This window comes from Fonsecaea pedrosoi, assembly GCF_000835455.1.
Source record: "Fonsecaea pedrosoi CBS 271.37 unplaced genomic scaffold supercont1.8, whole genome shotgun sequence".
In the NCBI taxonomy this organism is placed as follows: domain Eukaryota; kingdom Fungi; phylum Ascomycota; class Eurotiomycetes; order Chaetothyriales; family Herpotrichiellaceae; genus Fonsecaea; species Fonsecaea pedrosoi.
This window is the reverse complement of record NW_013550608.1, coordinates 560767-576802: the sequence shown is the minus strand read 5'-3', so window position 1 is coordinate 576802 and position 16036 is coordinate 560767. Positions and strand designations below refer to the sequence as shown.

Genomic DNA, 16036 nt, shown 5'->3' with positions numbered 1-16036 from the left:
GGCCCTAGCACAAGTGGTCGGTAAGTGGTGGAATTGGCCGTAAAAGGATCAAGACGATTGAGTATTCCGGGTATCATTCGTGATGGACGGAGGCGAGCTAGTGGCTGAAGAGAACCAGCGATTCCACGTCTGGAACACGGAACTGAAAACAAGCCCGACACTGTAAGGCTTATGTGACAAGCTGTGAAATGCCCAACGGATACTGCGGTTGTGAAGGATCTTGGAGAGCGACGTTAGAGACCTAGACGCAGGCATGATGAGATACGAAATCTAGACTGTTCCTTATTGGTGCTTGTCTAGAGAAAGCAACAGGTTCGTAACTGCGCCCACTTCTGCTCTCCGCACCGAGATTCCACACCACCAACGGCGAAACCACAACTGTACACTAGGTACCTCGTACACCAAGGAGGTCCTATCCTATGAGATACTCAGTGACGAATACAGCATCTCTTTGAATTTCTATGTCCGTGTCCACTTCATGCGACAACCACACGCCTGTTGGTTTCCCTGCGCCTCCTCGACAAACTCGACGGACTCCAATTCGAAAAACCCTCGTGCCAGTCTCGTACTCGTATTTTGACGCGTATCTCGGAAATCCCCGTACTCCCCACTCGAGGGGAAAGACATCTTGTTCGATGTGTTGTCACAAGACAATGGCTGTTGCGTTTATATGCGCCAGCGATCGCCTCTTCTCAAGCATACGAGCTTTCTCCATCTCTTTCCTGGCTTCAATTGACTTGTTCATACCCGTGTTATTCTTGTTATGGTCCGCGGAATGAATACTTTTACGTGCCGAATGGATGCCGGTAGTTACTGTGCATGCTTCCCTGGCTGATACATATTTGACTAGCGAGAGGACGTCGCTCCCAACTTTCGCAATGTCAAAGACGAGCTGATGATGCAGGAGGAGAACTTGCTTGACGCGTTCTGATAAGAGAGTCAGTCAATCATCCAGTCTCTTTCCGATCTTGCCCGGAGGCCATCAAGTCTGGGTTCCAGAGACACCAAGCGATCCATCCCGTTGTCATCCTTTTTTGGTCAGCCTCCTGCGAGCCATGCACACGGAATGCTGCAGAGTATCTGAAGCCGTTCGGGCGTCGGTGGCCAATGAATATCTATCTCACTCGGACCCCCGTTGCTCAAATAGAGACGGAGAGCCTGAAGCCCCCTGCAGCGATACCATCCGAAAGATTACCGTCGGCTACCACGATGGCATCTGCATGTCTTGGGCCATCCTGACTCACACGAATTGCGGGACCCTATCAACAGAGAAGACGGAGGACTCCCTAAAACCTGGAGGAATCGAGCTCACACTTCTGCACCCCGACATTTCCCTGTACCCCGGATGGAGTCGGCAATACATTTAGGCCCTCGTCGAGCCTCGCTGAGCCCACCGCGAAGTATTGCAGACCTCAGACCTGCACGCAGGAGACTTGTGATGGCTCGCTCCCTTTGAGGATAAACTATGAGACGGGTGAGCTCGTGAGATCGGGTGAGAAAGGCATTCCTCTGCAGTGACGTCGTGACCTTTCAAAGACGCCTGCATATGGATGCAAAGGGCTTCACTAACCCGACAGGCAGCTTTCGCTCAACGCAGGAGAACCAGCCCCGGTATCCAAGAGGACCACACCCAATAAATTTGTATTCCTTTGTTTTATCTACCACCTATAGTATGATTGTTGAAATGGGGTATCTCTAGAGTTGTTGAAATTCGTTAAAAGGCATGTACGCGTACTGTAAACCCGGATTTCCAGCCAGCCATTCTAAAACAACCCATCTATCTCGCCAATCTCGGGATCCACATCGACATTCAGATATCCCGGCGCAGTCGGGAGACCAGGAATGGTCTGGATATCCGCAGCCAGCGCATACAGGTATCCTGCGCCGACCGCCAACCTCACATCCCGTATCGGGACGGTGAACCCAGTGGGCGCCCCCTTAAGTGCCGGGTCATGGCTGAGGGAGTACTGGGTCTTTGCAATGCAGATGGGCAGGTTCCCAAAGCCCTGTCTGGTGTACATGTCGACCTTTTTCTGTGCCAGCTCGCTAAACTCGACCTTTCCTGCCCCGTACATTTCCTTGCCAATCTTTTCGATGCGCTCCTGAACGGTGCCTTCAAGACTGTAGAGGAATTTGAATTCTTTAGGCTTCGATGAAGCCTCAATCACTGCCTTGGCCAAGTCAACGGCACCGGCGCCTCCTTCGGCCCAGTGATTTGCAGGCACGGCTGCTTCCGCACCTGCAGCGAGAGCCTCCTCTTCAATGACTTTGAGCTCAGCCTCAGTATCTGTCTCGAACTTGTTGATCGCCACTACAACGGGGACGCCATAGGACTTAGCGTTCGCAATGTGCTTCTTGAGATTGACACAGCCAGCGCGCAACATTTCAGTGTTTTCCGTCCGGTAAGCTTCTGGCAGCGCAGATCCTACGGGGATCTCTGGACCGCCACCGTGGACCTTTAGTGCTCGAATGGTGGCGACGACGACAACGACGTCCGGCACAAGACCAGAGTTTCGGCACTTGATGTTGAAAAACCTCTCACCGCCCATGGTGAAATCAAACCCAGCTTCGGTGACAACAAATCCAGCCTTGGACTCGTGATCTTCGTCAGGTTCGGTCCCGGCAAGCTTCAGAGCCAACTTATCCGCTAGAATAGAGCTGTTGCCAATGCTTATGTTCGCAAACGGTCCAGCATGAACAAAAACGGGCGTTCCCTCCAAACTCTGCATGAGATTGGGCTTGATAGCATCTTTCATGAGAGCAGTTAGGGCACCGCCAGCACCAATGTCATCGCAAGTAACTGGATCTCCGGCCTTCGAAGACCCAATCACTATTCGACCAAGTCGCTCACGCATGTCTCTCAGGTCGTTGCTTAGTGCGAGAATGGCCATGCATTCGCTTGCAACAGAAATGTCGAAAGCTGTCTGTCGACTGTGGCCTTTTTCGGTCGGGGCTTGACCGACCGTGATGCCTCTCAGGAGCCTGTCGTTGACATCAAGGACTCTCCTCCAGGTGATTGTCTCCGGATCAATGTCTAAGCGTGCAAACCGCCTGATTTCATCCTCAGTTAGCTCATCGGGGTTTGTCTTATTGATGCCCAGCTTCTTAAGCCTTCGAAGCATGACCGGGGCAAATTCTCGCTTGCCCTTCTTGCTGGGCACCAGTCTTTTATACAATGCACCATCCTTTTGAGTTGACTCATGAAACATACGTGTATCAATGGCAGCGGCCAAAAGGTTATTCGCAGCTGTAATTGCGTGGATATCGCCTGTCAGATGAAGGTTGAATTCATCCATGGGAATGACTTGACTGTAGCCGCCGCCCGCTGCACCACCTTTGATGCCGAAGGTTGGTCCCATACTTGGTTGTCGAACATTGGCAAATGCCACTTTTCCCAAGTGAGCCCCAAGAGCCTGGGTAAGGCCCATTGTTGTAGTGGACTTACCCTCTCCTAGAGGAGTCGGGGTAATACCACTAACCAGAATATACTTTCCATCCCTGCGATGCGCCAGCCTTGAAAGGATTGAAAGGTCAACTTTGGCTTTGTGGGCACCATATGGTTCCAATTCGTGAGGAGCAATGCCGACATCAGCGGCAATTTGGGTGATGTGACGGGGATGCTGTGATCTCGAGATTTCGATATCGGACGGGACGGGCTTCTCAAGCTTGATCGGCAGCGGAGTAACGTGTCTTGCCTTGAGTCTCTCAAAATAGGAGGAGGCGGCATCGACAACATTCTGCATAAGCATCGCAACTGTCATGGGGCCCACCCCGCCGGGAACAGGCGTGATTTGAGAAGCAACCTGAACAGCTGACTCAAATTCGACGTCTCCAACGAGGCGCTGCCCCGAGCTCTTTGAAGGGTCAGGAATATAATTTGTGCCCACGTCAATAACCACAGCTCCTGGTTTCAGCCAGTCACCCTTAACAAAAGCCGGCTGACCGATAGCCGCAACCAAGATATCGGCTTGCTTGACAACCTCTTCGATGTGTTGAGTTTTAGAATGGCACACAATAACCGTGGCATCGGCATTCTTCAAAAGATAGCTGACCGGACTGCCAACAATGTCGCTGCGGCCGAGGACTACAGCCGTCTTGCCTCGGGGATCAACACCACTCTCCTGCAACAGCACCATAACTCCTTTCGGGGTGCAGGGAACGAAGAAAGGTTTGCCACCTCTTTTAGCAAGCTCTCCAATATTTGTAGCTCCAAACCCGTCCACATCCTTCTCGTCTGCGACTGCAGAGGTAATTGTGTGTTCGGAAAGGTGTTTAGGGATAGGCAATTGGACGAGGATACCATGGACAGCGGGATCATTGTTGAAGTCAATAATCTGCTGCAATAGTTCCGGCTCTGAAATCGAGTCTGGTAGATGAACCAGTGCACAATCAATGCCTGCTTCCTCGGCTGCCTTCAACTTCATCCGGACGTAGGTGGTCGAGTCAGGTCGATCACCGACTTGAATGATCTTCAGACATGGTTTGTACCGGGGGTTGATGCTCTGTTTCTCTCGAATCTCGGCTGCCAGCCGTTCCCTGATCTTCTGGGCAATAGCCTTCCCATCAATCTTTGTAGCGCCCATCTTGTTCGGTGTCGTATGTGAGAAGAAGCGAGAGTGCAGGGGCAGTGAGCACTGGAAAGGTCCGACTCGGGTGACTCCTTCGGTATATGGGATGGGTAGCTGGAACCGGCCGACCGTTGCGGAAACTATTCTGGGGGAGGCAACTGGTCCTTTGGGGCGCCGAGCACCTCTACTGATCAGGGTGACTCCAGAGGCAGCTCTGATCGCAGTCAGACTCTTGAGAGACAAAGGTTGAGAGGGTAAAGTCGGAAGGCGGAGAGAAGAACTATTGGAGAAAATTGATTGACGGAGAATGGCACGACCTGCCAATATATGATTTGGACGCGTCGCACTAGATAATCTGCTGGCCATATCAGAGCCCAAAGCTCCGTAGAAAACTCGTCTCGGGTGACCAAGGAAAGTGCTATCCCTGGTCTTCGAGTATACTCATCACTGAGAGAGCCGGCTAAAGGTTGAGACGATGTTTTCAAGCTGATTCTCCATGCACATGGAATTTTTTTTGAGTCACAATGACTCATGGATGAGCATAGGCATGACTCGTGTAATTTCTTGCTTGGCGTCGATAATTCCCACAGCCGTCCCGTCGCCTGGTGGTGTCCATCGACTTCCACGGGAAAGACTCTACAAAAGATCTTCTTCTGCTTCTTCTGCTACGTTCTGAATTTGGAACTTCTCACAGCACTTAACTAATTTCCTGAGACGAGCAATTCATCGGAAAATGAGGCCTATTCTCTTGCAAGGCCATGTGGGTAGCCCCTAAGGAAAAAAAATTGACTGATGGCCAACTGACGGATATTTCAGGAGCGGTCGCTCAACCAAATCAAATACAACCGAGAAGGCGATCTCCTTTTCTCGGTTGCGAAAGACAAAGTCATCTGCGCGTGGTTCACCAGCAATGGAGAAAGATTAGGGACATACAACGGCCATCAGGGTGCGATTTGGACCATCGATATATCCCCGAATACCGACCTCCTTGCCTCCGGAGCCGCAGACAACACGATAAAGTTGTGGAACATCCGAACTGGTGAGAACGTCAAGACGTGGGAATTTCCTACCGCCGTCAAACGGGTCGCATTCAGTGAAGACGGGAAGCAATTGCTGGCAGTCACGGAAAAGCGAATGGGATACCTGGGAACGATAGTGGTCTACGACATCCGATATGGCGATGACCTGACAGATCAGACGGACGAATACAGCCTGAGGATTACGTGTGAGGAAAGCAAGGCCACAGTTGCAGGGTGGGGCTACCTGGACAAGTACATCATCTCCGGCCATGAGGATGGATCTGTTAGTCAATGGGATGCAAAGACTGGGGAACTATTGATGTCCCAAGAAGCCCATGAGTATGACACCACCATCAACGACTTGCAGTTTTCTCCCGACCGAACGTATTTCATCACAGCTGGAAAAGATAAGACGGCCAAGATCCTCTCTACGCGGGACCTGAGCATTCTCAAGTCGTATACTGCCGACACGCCCTTGAACACGGCAGCCATTACCCCAAAGAAGGATTTTGTCATCTTGGGAGGCGGCCAAGCGGCTATGGAAGTCACCACAACGTCTGCTCGTCAGGGCAAGTTTGAAGCTCGCTTCTACCACAAAATCTTCGAGGATGAAATCGGGCGTGTCCGCGGTCATTTCGGGCCTCTCAACACTATCGCCGTCCACCCGCAAGGCATTGCATACGCAAGTGGTGGTGAGGATGGTTACGTCAGAATGCATGCTTTCGACAAGCCTTACTTCGATTTCATGTACGAGGTGGAAAGAGAGCAAGCTCGGAAATGAGACGAAACACGTTGTCTTTCGACATGATACCCATCACTAATGCAATGTATGAACTATGATGTCTTGAATGGGAGAGAAGCCTTCGTGAGCAACGGCGAACCTAAGGTGGCGGCTTCTCGCTCCTACACGTGCTTCTGTGTCAAGGCGTCAAGCCATGTCTGAAACTATTGGAATTGCGTCTATGAAGCAGAAGCAGCAGTGCTATCGCTTGCGTGGACGACTTGGGGATGCGGGCATTACAAGACGCTGCGCGATCGAGTTCGTCTTCCGAGGCACCCAATTGGGGCCATGTTTCCAGCCGTGAACCAGGGAATTCGACGTCCGGATTCGACGTCGGAATCTCGACCTGAGTACTTTCCATTTCCATCTTTGGACCTGAGCATATCCTGAGCCTCGCCGCTTTGACCTGAGATGTCCTGAGCAAGCCCTGCACGTGACTGGACATGGTGTCATTCGACCTGAGTGACAAGTAATAAATAGTGTCCACATCTAGGGCCATGGGTCCTATCAGGGGCACCCCAACCTTTTGGCCAAGCCTGGAACCACTATGGGTGCCTGTTGGGTAATTGCTACCTCCGGTGAGCGGAATTGTTGTCCGAACGACAGTGGAAAATGAGCGATACCGTCTTTGGCGTCCACAATGAAATTATACCTGTTGACATCGCCGTGGACCAAGCGTAAGATGCGAAGAGATTTCTCGCAGTTTCCCTTGTCCTTAATTGACGCGAAAGTTCCTTCAATTTTATCTAGTAACAGTCCGATCGGACGTCCGTTTTCTGTCGACCTAAGACTCTTGGAGCCACGTATACTTGGCCCTTGTCATGGTCATTGTGAAGAATATCGTAGGCCCAGTTCTCGCGTTGTATTCGGTAGAAGTCCCAATCAAAGCAGGAGTACTTCGCCATAGCGGGCCGGCCGCGATAGTGAACCTCGACGACGCCGGGACGAAGCCGCCTTATCTTTCGATATGAGAGGCAGTCGACTAGATTTTCGTGAAAGGTAAATTTGAGCTCTGGAAGAGTTTTAAAGGAGATGGTATGCGCCAACGTTCCGTTTTCTTTCCGGGGAATTGTCATTCTGGTCCAATTTGTGTCAGGGAAATCGGGAAGCTGAGGTATTAGAAGGAATGGCTTGCCCATTGTGTCATCATCAAAAACAGTTGTAGGAATGGTCAGGTAGTGGACTCTGTTGCCGGCTTGTACGCAGTATATGCCCCTTCCATCGCTAATTTCGTGGTCCAAGACCTCGAGTTTTACTTCGGAACGATTTCGGATTGATTGAATTTCATTTCCGTCATGATTGTTGCGAACCAAGACGGAGCCACATACTCAAAGGATGAATATGAGGGTGGAGCGGAGTTTGGCAGGCGATCGTGATCGATGGACCGGCGATGAGGTTCTTTATTGTTGACCTGGTCATCGGTCCATATCTGGCTCAAGACGGGTGCGAATCCTCAAGTCTCATTTTGAATGCGACGTATCATGTCTTGGGTGCGACCTGTAACGGCGTCGTAATGCCTGGTTATGGGAATTCCACACGGCCCCAGTTTCAACTGACTTACCCGCCGGTCTGGCCCCAGGGCGTGCCGTAGCCTTTTTGAGCACATGCCACTGCAGCCACTTTGTGGCTCGCAGTGATTTGAACTCACAAACGTGCGACTTCTTACACATCATCAGCCAGCTTCTTCACGCCGTAGCAGTTCTGAATATGGCTGGCAAAGTCTATCTTTGACCTCGCACGGAGCGCCAGGGAAAGTAGAACGTCTTCCACGTCTTCCACGTCTTCCACGTAACAGTCTGGGGGAATGCTGTAGCTTAAAGCGGCTCCAATTTCTTGCTCATCTTTGCCGAGCAAATTTTCGCAAGCCCATTCGCAGCCACGACACCACAAACCGCTATCATGCTGGCCATCGCGACCTATTGACGGAAATGGGATGGAGGCCACACCGCAATAGTTATCATTTGGTGCGTGTGGCTGTCTCGGTAGTATAACTGGATCACCGTCCAGTGATTGCATTGGTGCAGCCTGAAGCCACCGAAGATAATTGTATTTCTTCAAATCCTTTGTCAAAGGCGCCCAAGGATGACACAAAGAATCCCAATCCGGCATGTTCGCCGTTGATCCGTGAACCTTGAGTCCAAGCGCTTTGGCGGACTTGACACTGACGAGGTTAAGCCGACGAGTGCGAGACATATCTGGTTGAGCCTCTATCTGGTACAAGCCAGGGAGACTGCGCAGTACAGGTAGTTTCTTGATTTGATGGTCATCAAGGTTGAAGCACTTCTTGACCAAGGCTCGAGAAGCCACTCAAAGACTCTGATTTTTGCTCAGGCATTCGTAGCAACAACGCTCCAAGGTTGGCAGGAAGAGGAAGGCGCCGAAGTGTCTGCAAGAGACGCAATCCTGCGAGAAGAGCGCCGTGTGAAGTGTTGTTGCGTTGTGATAGCGTATGGATCTGGTCCGGCCCAACACTGTCAAGGCACGAGATACGTATTTCAGCAGGTCTCGGTATATATGAAATGATCGAACGACAACGTGGCCCCGTAAGGAGACCTGCGACAGATGTGATATGGAACGAAGGTCTAGAAAGCCCAGGAGGGAGTACAAGAGCTCGACTGGCACTTGATCAAGGAGGCCAAAGGTTGAGGAACTAGAGTCGCGTCGAACAGTCGTTTGCCCCGCTGGCTCATGGAGTATGATCATGCCTTCCAGTAGGTCATCTGGCTGATAGGAGTAGCGAGCAACAAGATCCTGAATTTCATGCCGGTTGCGTTCCATAATTGTTGAACCCACACCTATGACAAGTTTGTCGATCCACGACGCCAAACTGCGCGGCATTAGGCACCATGTCTGATTACGCGCCTCGCCAATCACGTGATCCCGACCTACGGGGTTTCCAAATTGGTGAGTGCTGGTGGCCGGAGCCGGCTGAGCGAAAGCGGCGCCAAGTCACGTGGCGCGGGAGGTGGGCGGGCGCCGAGATTCCTAGGTACATTAAAGCACAGATTCAAGTTTTCCCTCAGAATGGCGGCCAAAACAAAAGTACTCACTTCGAAGGGAGAGGAGCTCGCTACCGCAACCCAGGCTCGTGCCTCCTCAGCTAAGTGCAAACGAGCATTGCGCCAGGTTCGCTGTCCTCCCTGCAGAGCCCGACACAACTTTCATGACGGATACAATATCACGGGGAAGCGGCCTCTGGCACCCAGCGTGATGCCTGCCTTCGCGGCTAAGTCGCGGCGCTAGGACGGCCTTACTGTCAAACTGCCACGTCGTTGTCGTGTCCCGCTCTGCGCCTGGAAGTGCTCAAGGAGTGTGGGGAAGGGGCATGGAAATGGAGCAAGATGCACGAGCTGCTAGCGATTCTCGTAAATGGGCGTCTGAAGCTATATTCCAAACATGATTTCTGTTCTATTCGGTAGTCCTTTATATTTCCAACGCGGTGTATGAGACAGCGTGATAGAGGTCATGAACATCACTTACTTTACCGAATACCTATTTGTTCTCTATACACTGGTCCAATTACTAAAACAGGCCATCTCCGAAGCATTACGAGGGAGGTCACAGTCAGTAATAGAGCTATTTTGTTTCGTATTGTACAACCACTTCTCCTTCATTGTCAGTCATTTGTAGCGAGCACCAGTTTCTCCATGTTGTGTACACTCTTCTTTCTTAATGGTCAACCACCTCTTATCTCACAATGATATCCCTGATCTCCCACACAGCATCTTGTAGTGCAAGGCGCAGAATCCCTGACATGTGACGAGGCTGAACATTTCCAGCTGGCGACCATCCCCACCTGCCACCTCACATTCTTGGAAACGAGCACAATTCTGAGCATGGAAGATTGCCTGTGTTCTATATCTCAGTGTAATGCCATTTGTCGTGTTAGACAGGTACTGACTTCGTGTTAAGAGGCTAGCGAGAGCAGAACGACAAAGCACATCAACCTCGTGAAGCAAGTGGTAGATTCACTGTCTGCCACACCATCAGCAGACATTAATTCACACCCCCAAATCCGCGACCGGGTCGTTACATACCTCACCCATATCTAGCCGTGAAGAGCATTGATTGAAATCAATTTAGCAAGTAAGTGCGTTCAAGTGCTTTTCTTCCCTTTTTCCGCTTTGGCCTCTGCTGGATGTGTGGGAAAGAAAATCAACAAGTCTTCCTCCATATGGTCGTGCTGCAATGAATCTCCCCAAACCCTCTCTCAGCGAACTCATGAACATGGTGAAAGCCAACATCAGAAGCTACCGCGCAGAACAAGCCGCCCAGGTCGCGGCCGCCGGCGGCATCGCCCCTCCTAGAACATCCCCACTGTCCCTCGTCAAGATGGCCGGCGTCTCTGAAGAGATGGAATACACCTCGCGCACGGCGGACCAAGAAGTCGACACTGTCGCCATATGCCCGTCCCACCCGGAATATATGATCATCGGGACGTACTCGCTGCTCAAGAAGGACGAACCATGCGACTACACGGGGCAGACACGACGCGGGTCTCTCCAGGTCATGACCGTCATGTCGACATTCAAGCCTAAATACGCGGGCATGCGGCGACCCTTGTTGGACAGGGTGGATTTCCCCTGCGCCGTGCTGGACATTCGTTTTCATCCCAACGACGACACGCTCCTGGGGGTCGCCACGAGCAATGCTGCGGTCCATTTCTTCCGATTCGTCGTCTACGGCGACGTGCTCGGACGGCGCATCGTTGGCAAACTACTCTCCATGGGATCTGTCCGGGTGGCGGAAAACGATGAGCACGGTCTAGTACCGCTGATCACGCAGTTTACTTGGTTCCCAGAGACGCGCACGCACGGGGTGGTCGGGATCAGCGACGTGATTGACGTGGGCTTCGTGGCGGCGACGAGTTTTGGTCAGACGAGAGTTGTAACACTCTCCCTCCCGGCGGTCAAAGACCTCTTCGACGAGAGATTGGATCGACCCCTCCAACTGCTAATACCTCGCTCGAACGAGGTTGTCCACACACACGAGCTGGAAGCTTGGACCGTCGCAGCCGTCGATTTGGGTGGGACAGCAAGACATGACAGTAGAAGTAAACCTTCTCGAGTGATCCTCAGTGGCGGCGACGACAGCGCCCTGATCGCCTCTTCAGTCTCCCTACCAGCCAACGCCATCTCCGCCTATCCTTCGACATCGGACTCACCATCCCTATCCTCCTGCGACACTCTGTGCCCTGACGCCACGCCCCTCTGGAAAGACCGCCGCACCCATACAGCAGGAGTGGTGGCAATACTCCCCCTCTCGCCCACCACCGTCCACAACGGCAAGAACGGCGACGACGATGACAGAAAAGACATCGTCCCGCTCCTCACCGGCAGCTACGACGAGTTCATCCGCGTCTTCGAACTCGACATCAAGACCCAGCGCGCCAGCTTCAAGACGGACCTGAGGCTCGACGGCGGCGTGTGGCGACTCAAGGTCCTCGACGAGTACTCGACCACGCCGAGGGACCGAGACCAGAACACCGCCCGGCAGCACCACACGCTCATCCTCGCGTCCTTGATGCACGCTGGCGCCGCCATCCTCCGCGTCACGCACACAGCGGGCTCATCCGACTCATCCCCCTCCGACAGCACATGGACAATCACCCCAGTGACGGTCTGCCGGGCCGGCCACGAAAGCATGGTCTACTGCTGCGACGCGCGGCTCGACAACGGAAGCACCGAAAGGGACAACCCACGCGCTCAACTCCACGAGGGCAAAGAACCCGTGCGAGAAGGTGTCAGTCCAGCAAAAGAAGAAGCGCCGGCGTACACGATCGTCAGCACCAGCTTCTACGACATGAAGATATGCACGTGGAAGTTTGTGGATGATTTCAAGGTCCAGAACAAGTGAATCATAGAGGCGAGTTCTGTCGAGGATGCCCCCGAGCAATCCACAAAAAATAATTGTCATGTTCTTGAGCCAAATGCTCTAGGCGAGGCGAAGCGAAGCGAAGCTCACACTGGGGACAGCTTGGAAAAAGGTTAAAGAGCTCAGAAATGGGAACAAGTTGCATAAAGCGAGGTCAGAATCTCATGCGCCAGAGACCTGATGTTCCTGCCGGGCGTGTCTATGCGCTTTTTGTTCATGGACCCCCCAATACTGCCGTCCTGTGCAAAGCTGCGCTGTTGAGTATGAGTACAATGACCATCCCTCTTGAACTGTAAGTTCTCCATGCTCACAGAAACATCTCAAACAATGCTCTCCAGTTCTCTGGCATACTCGACCATGTGGCTGATCACCTCCTTCTCGTCTCCGTCCTCCAGCTTCTTCGCCGCCTCCAGTCCTGGGAAATATATCCTCCCTTCTTCCAAACTCCAACCCTGCTCCCGCGCAAATTCCATGACCGCGCCTTCGGACTCTAAGAAGAGGAGGTTTTTCGCCGAGGCAATGGGAAGGGACGGATAGGAGCGAGCGGCGCAGGAAGCGATTTCGACGCGGATGGTGTTGATGAGGATCTAGTGTTTCACGTCAGCAAACTTTTTGAAAAACAGCGCAGGAAGGTGATTGTCCATACGTCGGAGAACAAGCCAAACTCTTCACCTGGCACGTCTCGCCCATTTGTCTTTCGCCAGACCTGGTCGTAGCTACCTTCCATAAGACTCCTCTCCACCTCCATAGGGTATTTGATGTATGGGTCGGCCTCGACGCTGGAAGACCCATTTGCCCCTTCCGCGACAATCAGGGACTCCAAGAGGGTGTGGAAGCCCGCATAGTCACCTTGGCTGAGTAACAGAAGCAGGTACAGTCCCGTGAGTTTCGATCGATCCCTGGAAGGCGTCTGTTGCAGGCCGGGGAAATCGTAGAAGGGCTGTAGCTGTGAGTAATACCTCACGAACGACTCGGGGTCTCTTGATCGAATGGAGAGAAGGGCGCCGGCCTCCAATATCGAACGAGCAGTTGCTAGTGTCTGTGGAGGGGTTTGAGGAGAGGGAATCAAGGCATTCTGTTGGAGTAGGGCAAGTTTTGCCTTTTGTAACTGTGACTGCGCTTGAGACGGGTCGTTGTGGCTCAGAGATTGTTGGAGAGTGTGCAGGATCGAGTCGAGGGAGGGCGACTGTGAGGACATGGCTGCGGGCATCTTTGCTCTGCCTCTAGAGGCGCGAAGGGCAATGGCGAGTATTTGGAGACTGCGAACGCTCCAGGAATACCTTTGGTGACGAGAGCAGGTTTGGTATAATGTTGAGTGTTAAAGCAGAGTGGGGTTCAAGAAGGATGTGTCTAATGCAACAAGGGCGTGTAGTCTGACTCTTGTATTTTGAACGCCTACTGCGCGGTGTGCATGGTCAAGATGGTTGAAGACAAGTGAGGCTTGCGAGTCGCATCCAGCCTGCTGTCCAGGTCCTGCTGGTTTTATTGGAGAATCCACTAACCTAAAAAGGTCAAGCACAGCCTTGCCTGCACTGGCGATCAATTGTGCGCGTATTTCTATCTGTGAGGCGAGAAGTATACTCATCTAAGCTATAATACATTTCTAATATCTCTCGTACACTCCACCACACCGTTCATTTCTATACCACCGAGAAATCTTTGAACACTCAACCCGGATTAGCACGGTTTACAACACTCAGACAATAGCCAGCAGCTTCCGCGAGATCTGAAGTCGTGCAAGACAAATAAATATGCCCCCAACCACTAGTGCACTTCCAGCATACATTGAAAGGGAAAGGTAACCGGACTTGATCAATTGGCCACTGATGGGGGAGCCGAAGAGTCCGCTGGTGATAGGGAACGTCAGCTGTCGAATCCTGGAGGGAACGCATAAAGACACCAAACTTACGTCAAGGAGACAATTCCCATAATCATCCCAACAGCGGTACCATAGGCTTCGGGCGCGGCCAGTTTCGTTCCACACGACACCTGGAGACTCAGGATGGACTGGGGTAGCATAGTTGTTAGTAACACTTGACGTCTTCTTCAGGCAAGACCAACTTACACCAGAACAGAACCCATAAGCCAAGCTCCACACCACAAGACCTGCCGGCGACTGGGTAGCCGTCCAGCAATATGCAACCACTGCAGATGTCATCGCCGCTAGTGAGCACATGTTGAAGTGTCCATACTTGTCAGCGGCCCAACCAGCCGAAATTCTCCCGAAAAATGAGGCAGCGTTGAGGATGGAAACCAGGTAGAAGGCGAAACTGGTGGATAGACCGAGGCTGACGGCGTAGGTTGTCACGAAGAAGAAAGGGGAGAACATTCCCAGGTAGTATATCCCTATCCCAAGACAAAATGTGAGAAACACGCGACTCTTGAGAATCGACAAGTCTGTTTTCTTTGATTGCTTTTCCTGCGCGGCTTGGACATTCTCTTCGCTCGAGGTCTTTTCTGATGCTGGCGGACGGACAGTGATGCAGGTAACTGCCACGAGCGGAAGCATCGTGAAAGCAATGATGCGGATGGTCCAACCGAAACTGATGCCGTGTTTATATAGAAGTTGATCCACCATTATGGGCCAGATAACCCCACCCAAGGAGGAGCCTGCGATCGTGAAGCCGGTCGCCAGTCCGCGGTTCTTGTTAAAGTGACGGCTAACCATGGCAAAGACAGGACAGATGAGAAAGGCCTGCCCTATGCCCAGGAGAAGTCCTTGTGCGAGGAAGAATTGGTAATACTCATGACACAGGGAGATCATGAACATGGCAAGGAGGGTCGCTGTGCTTCCAATGATAAGGAGAATCTATACCAAATTAGCTGAGCAGATCTGATGGTGTACGAACCCGTCTGGATGGTACGTACCGTGGGACCCATGCGATCTACCAAAAGGCCTGCTGGAGCTGCGGCGAGGAAGAACACAAATGTGGAGAAGGATCCAATCCAGGATATGTCAAACTCGGACTTGTCGGCCAATTGATGATTCCGGTAGTAGTCTATAAAGAGGCCGAACGCATTGAGGAAGCCGACCGTGCAGAAGGCTGACAAGGCCGCGCCAACGATAGTGAGAACCGACCTGGTGCTGTGCGAGGAATGTTAACGAGCGTCATTTGAACGGTGAAGAGTACTAACTTGAATTCGCGGGTCTCATTTTGAGGCTGACGAGGCTCAAGCTTCTCGGAGTCTGAAGCCATACTTAGTTTCGAGTCTTGTGCCATGTTGGAAGAGTCAAAGAGGCGGTTCGCAGGATCGAAAATCCCCGTCGGCGACTTGAAAGAGAACACGGCCTTTTATCAGGGTCTTCAATCTCGAGCAAGATGGAGAGTCCATGGAGCTGGGTATCCAATACATTGTGTCTCTCGGTTGGAACAGTGGGACGTAGCATAGTGCTAAATTGTCGAGTACAAGACAATTTGTTGCAACCTGTGGCTGAAGGGATGGACACAACGCACGAGAATTTGATGTATCCAGAGTGGCCGTAGTGGATCCGGACCTTCCACGGAGTTTCCTAGTGCAGCGCTATCAGCTTCCACGTTGATTTCTATTGGCTAATACCATGAAAGTGGCCCATGACTCTCACGCTTTGACCAATAGAAGCAAGGAGTGCAGCTAGCACAGACGTTCCCTTTCGGCATGGCCAAATTCGAACCTGTCTCACCTTCTTCACGATGCAGTCGGCAGAAGTTTGCAACTAGATTGTCCTGAGACTTCATCAATAACGCAATATTCATCCCGCATTTAGCCAGGTATTCTATACAAGGCCCTTCCATACATGGCCCCTGGAATGTCCG

At 52.1% G+C, this 16036-nt stretch overlaps 6 protein-coding genes across 6 annotated transcripts; 2 read left to right on the top strand and 4 right to left on the bottom strand.

Moving 5' to 3' along the window:
- Positions 1 to 1763: 1763 nt before the first annotated feature.
- Z517_11513 (uncharacterized protein) lies at positions 1764 to 4583 on the bottom strand (the record flags this gene model as incomplete). Its single annotated transcript, XM_013423097.1, has 1 exon — positions 1764 to 4583. One exon carries the CDS (start codon positions 4581 to 4583, stop codon positions 1764 to 1766), a length of 2820 nt encoding a protein of 939 aa, XP_013278551.1.
- A 718-nt stretch (positions 4584 to 5301) lies between these two features.
- Z517_11512 (eukaryotic translation initiation factor 3 subunit I) lies at positions 5302 to 6368 on the top strand (the record flags this gene model as incomplete). The annotated part of the gene is made up of 2 exons (XM_013423096.1): positions 5302 to 5328; positions 5385 to 6368. 2 exons carry the CDS (start codon positions 5302 to 5304, stop codon positions 6366 to 6368), a joined length of 1011 nt encoding a protein of 336 aa, XP_013278550.1.
- Positions 6369 to 7114: 746 nt separating this feature from the next.
- Positions 7115 to 8561, bottom strand: Z517_11511 (uncharacterized protein; the record flags this gene model as incomplete). The annotated part of the gene is made up of 2 exons (XM_013423095.1): positions 7115 to 7592; positions 8035 to 8561. The coding sequence occupies 2 exons, from the start codon at positions 8559 to 8561 to the stop codon at positions 7115 to 7117; spliced, it is 1005 nt and encodes a 334-aa protein (XP_013278549.1).
- Positions 8562 to 10556: 1995 nt separating this feature from the next.
- Z517_11510 (uncharacterized protein) lies at positions 10557 to 12224 on the top strand (the record flags this gene model as incomplete). Its single annotated transcript, XM_013423094.1, has 1 exon — positions 10557 to 12224. One exon carries the CDS (start codon positions 10557 to 10559, stop codon positions 12222 to 12224), a length of 1668 nt encoding a protein of 555 aa, XP_013278548.1.
- A 338-nt stretch (positions 12225 to 12562) lies between these two features.
- Z517_11509 (uncharacterized protein) lies at positions 12563 to 13440 on the bottom strand (the record flags this gene model as incomplete). Its single annotated transcript, XM_013423093.1, has 2 exons — positions 12563 to 12829; positions 12889 to 13440. The coding sequence occupies 2 exons, from the start codon at positions 13438 to 13440 to the stop codon at positions 12563 to 12565; spliced, it is 819 nt and encodes a 272-aa protein (XP_013278547.1).
- A 498-nt stretch (positions 13441 to 13938) lies between these two features.
- On the bottom strand, positions 13939 to 15463 carry Z517_11508 (uncharacterized protein; the record flags this gene model as incomplete). Its single annotated transcript, XM_013423092.1, has 5 exons — positions 13939 to 14089; positions 14152 to 14249; positions 14308 to 15051; positions 15111 to 15327; positions 15378 to 15463. The coding sequence occupies 5 exons, from the start codon at positions 15461 to 15463 to the stop codon at positions 13939 to 13941; spliced, it is 1296 nt and encodes a 431-aa protein (XP_013278546.1).
- Positions 15464 to 16036: the final 573 nt, after the last annotated feature.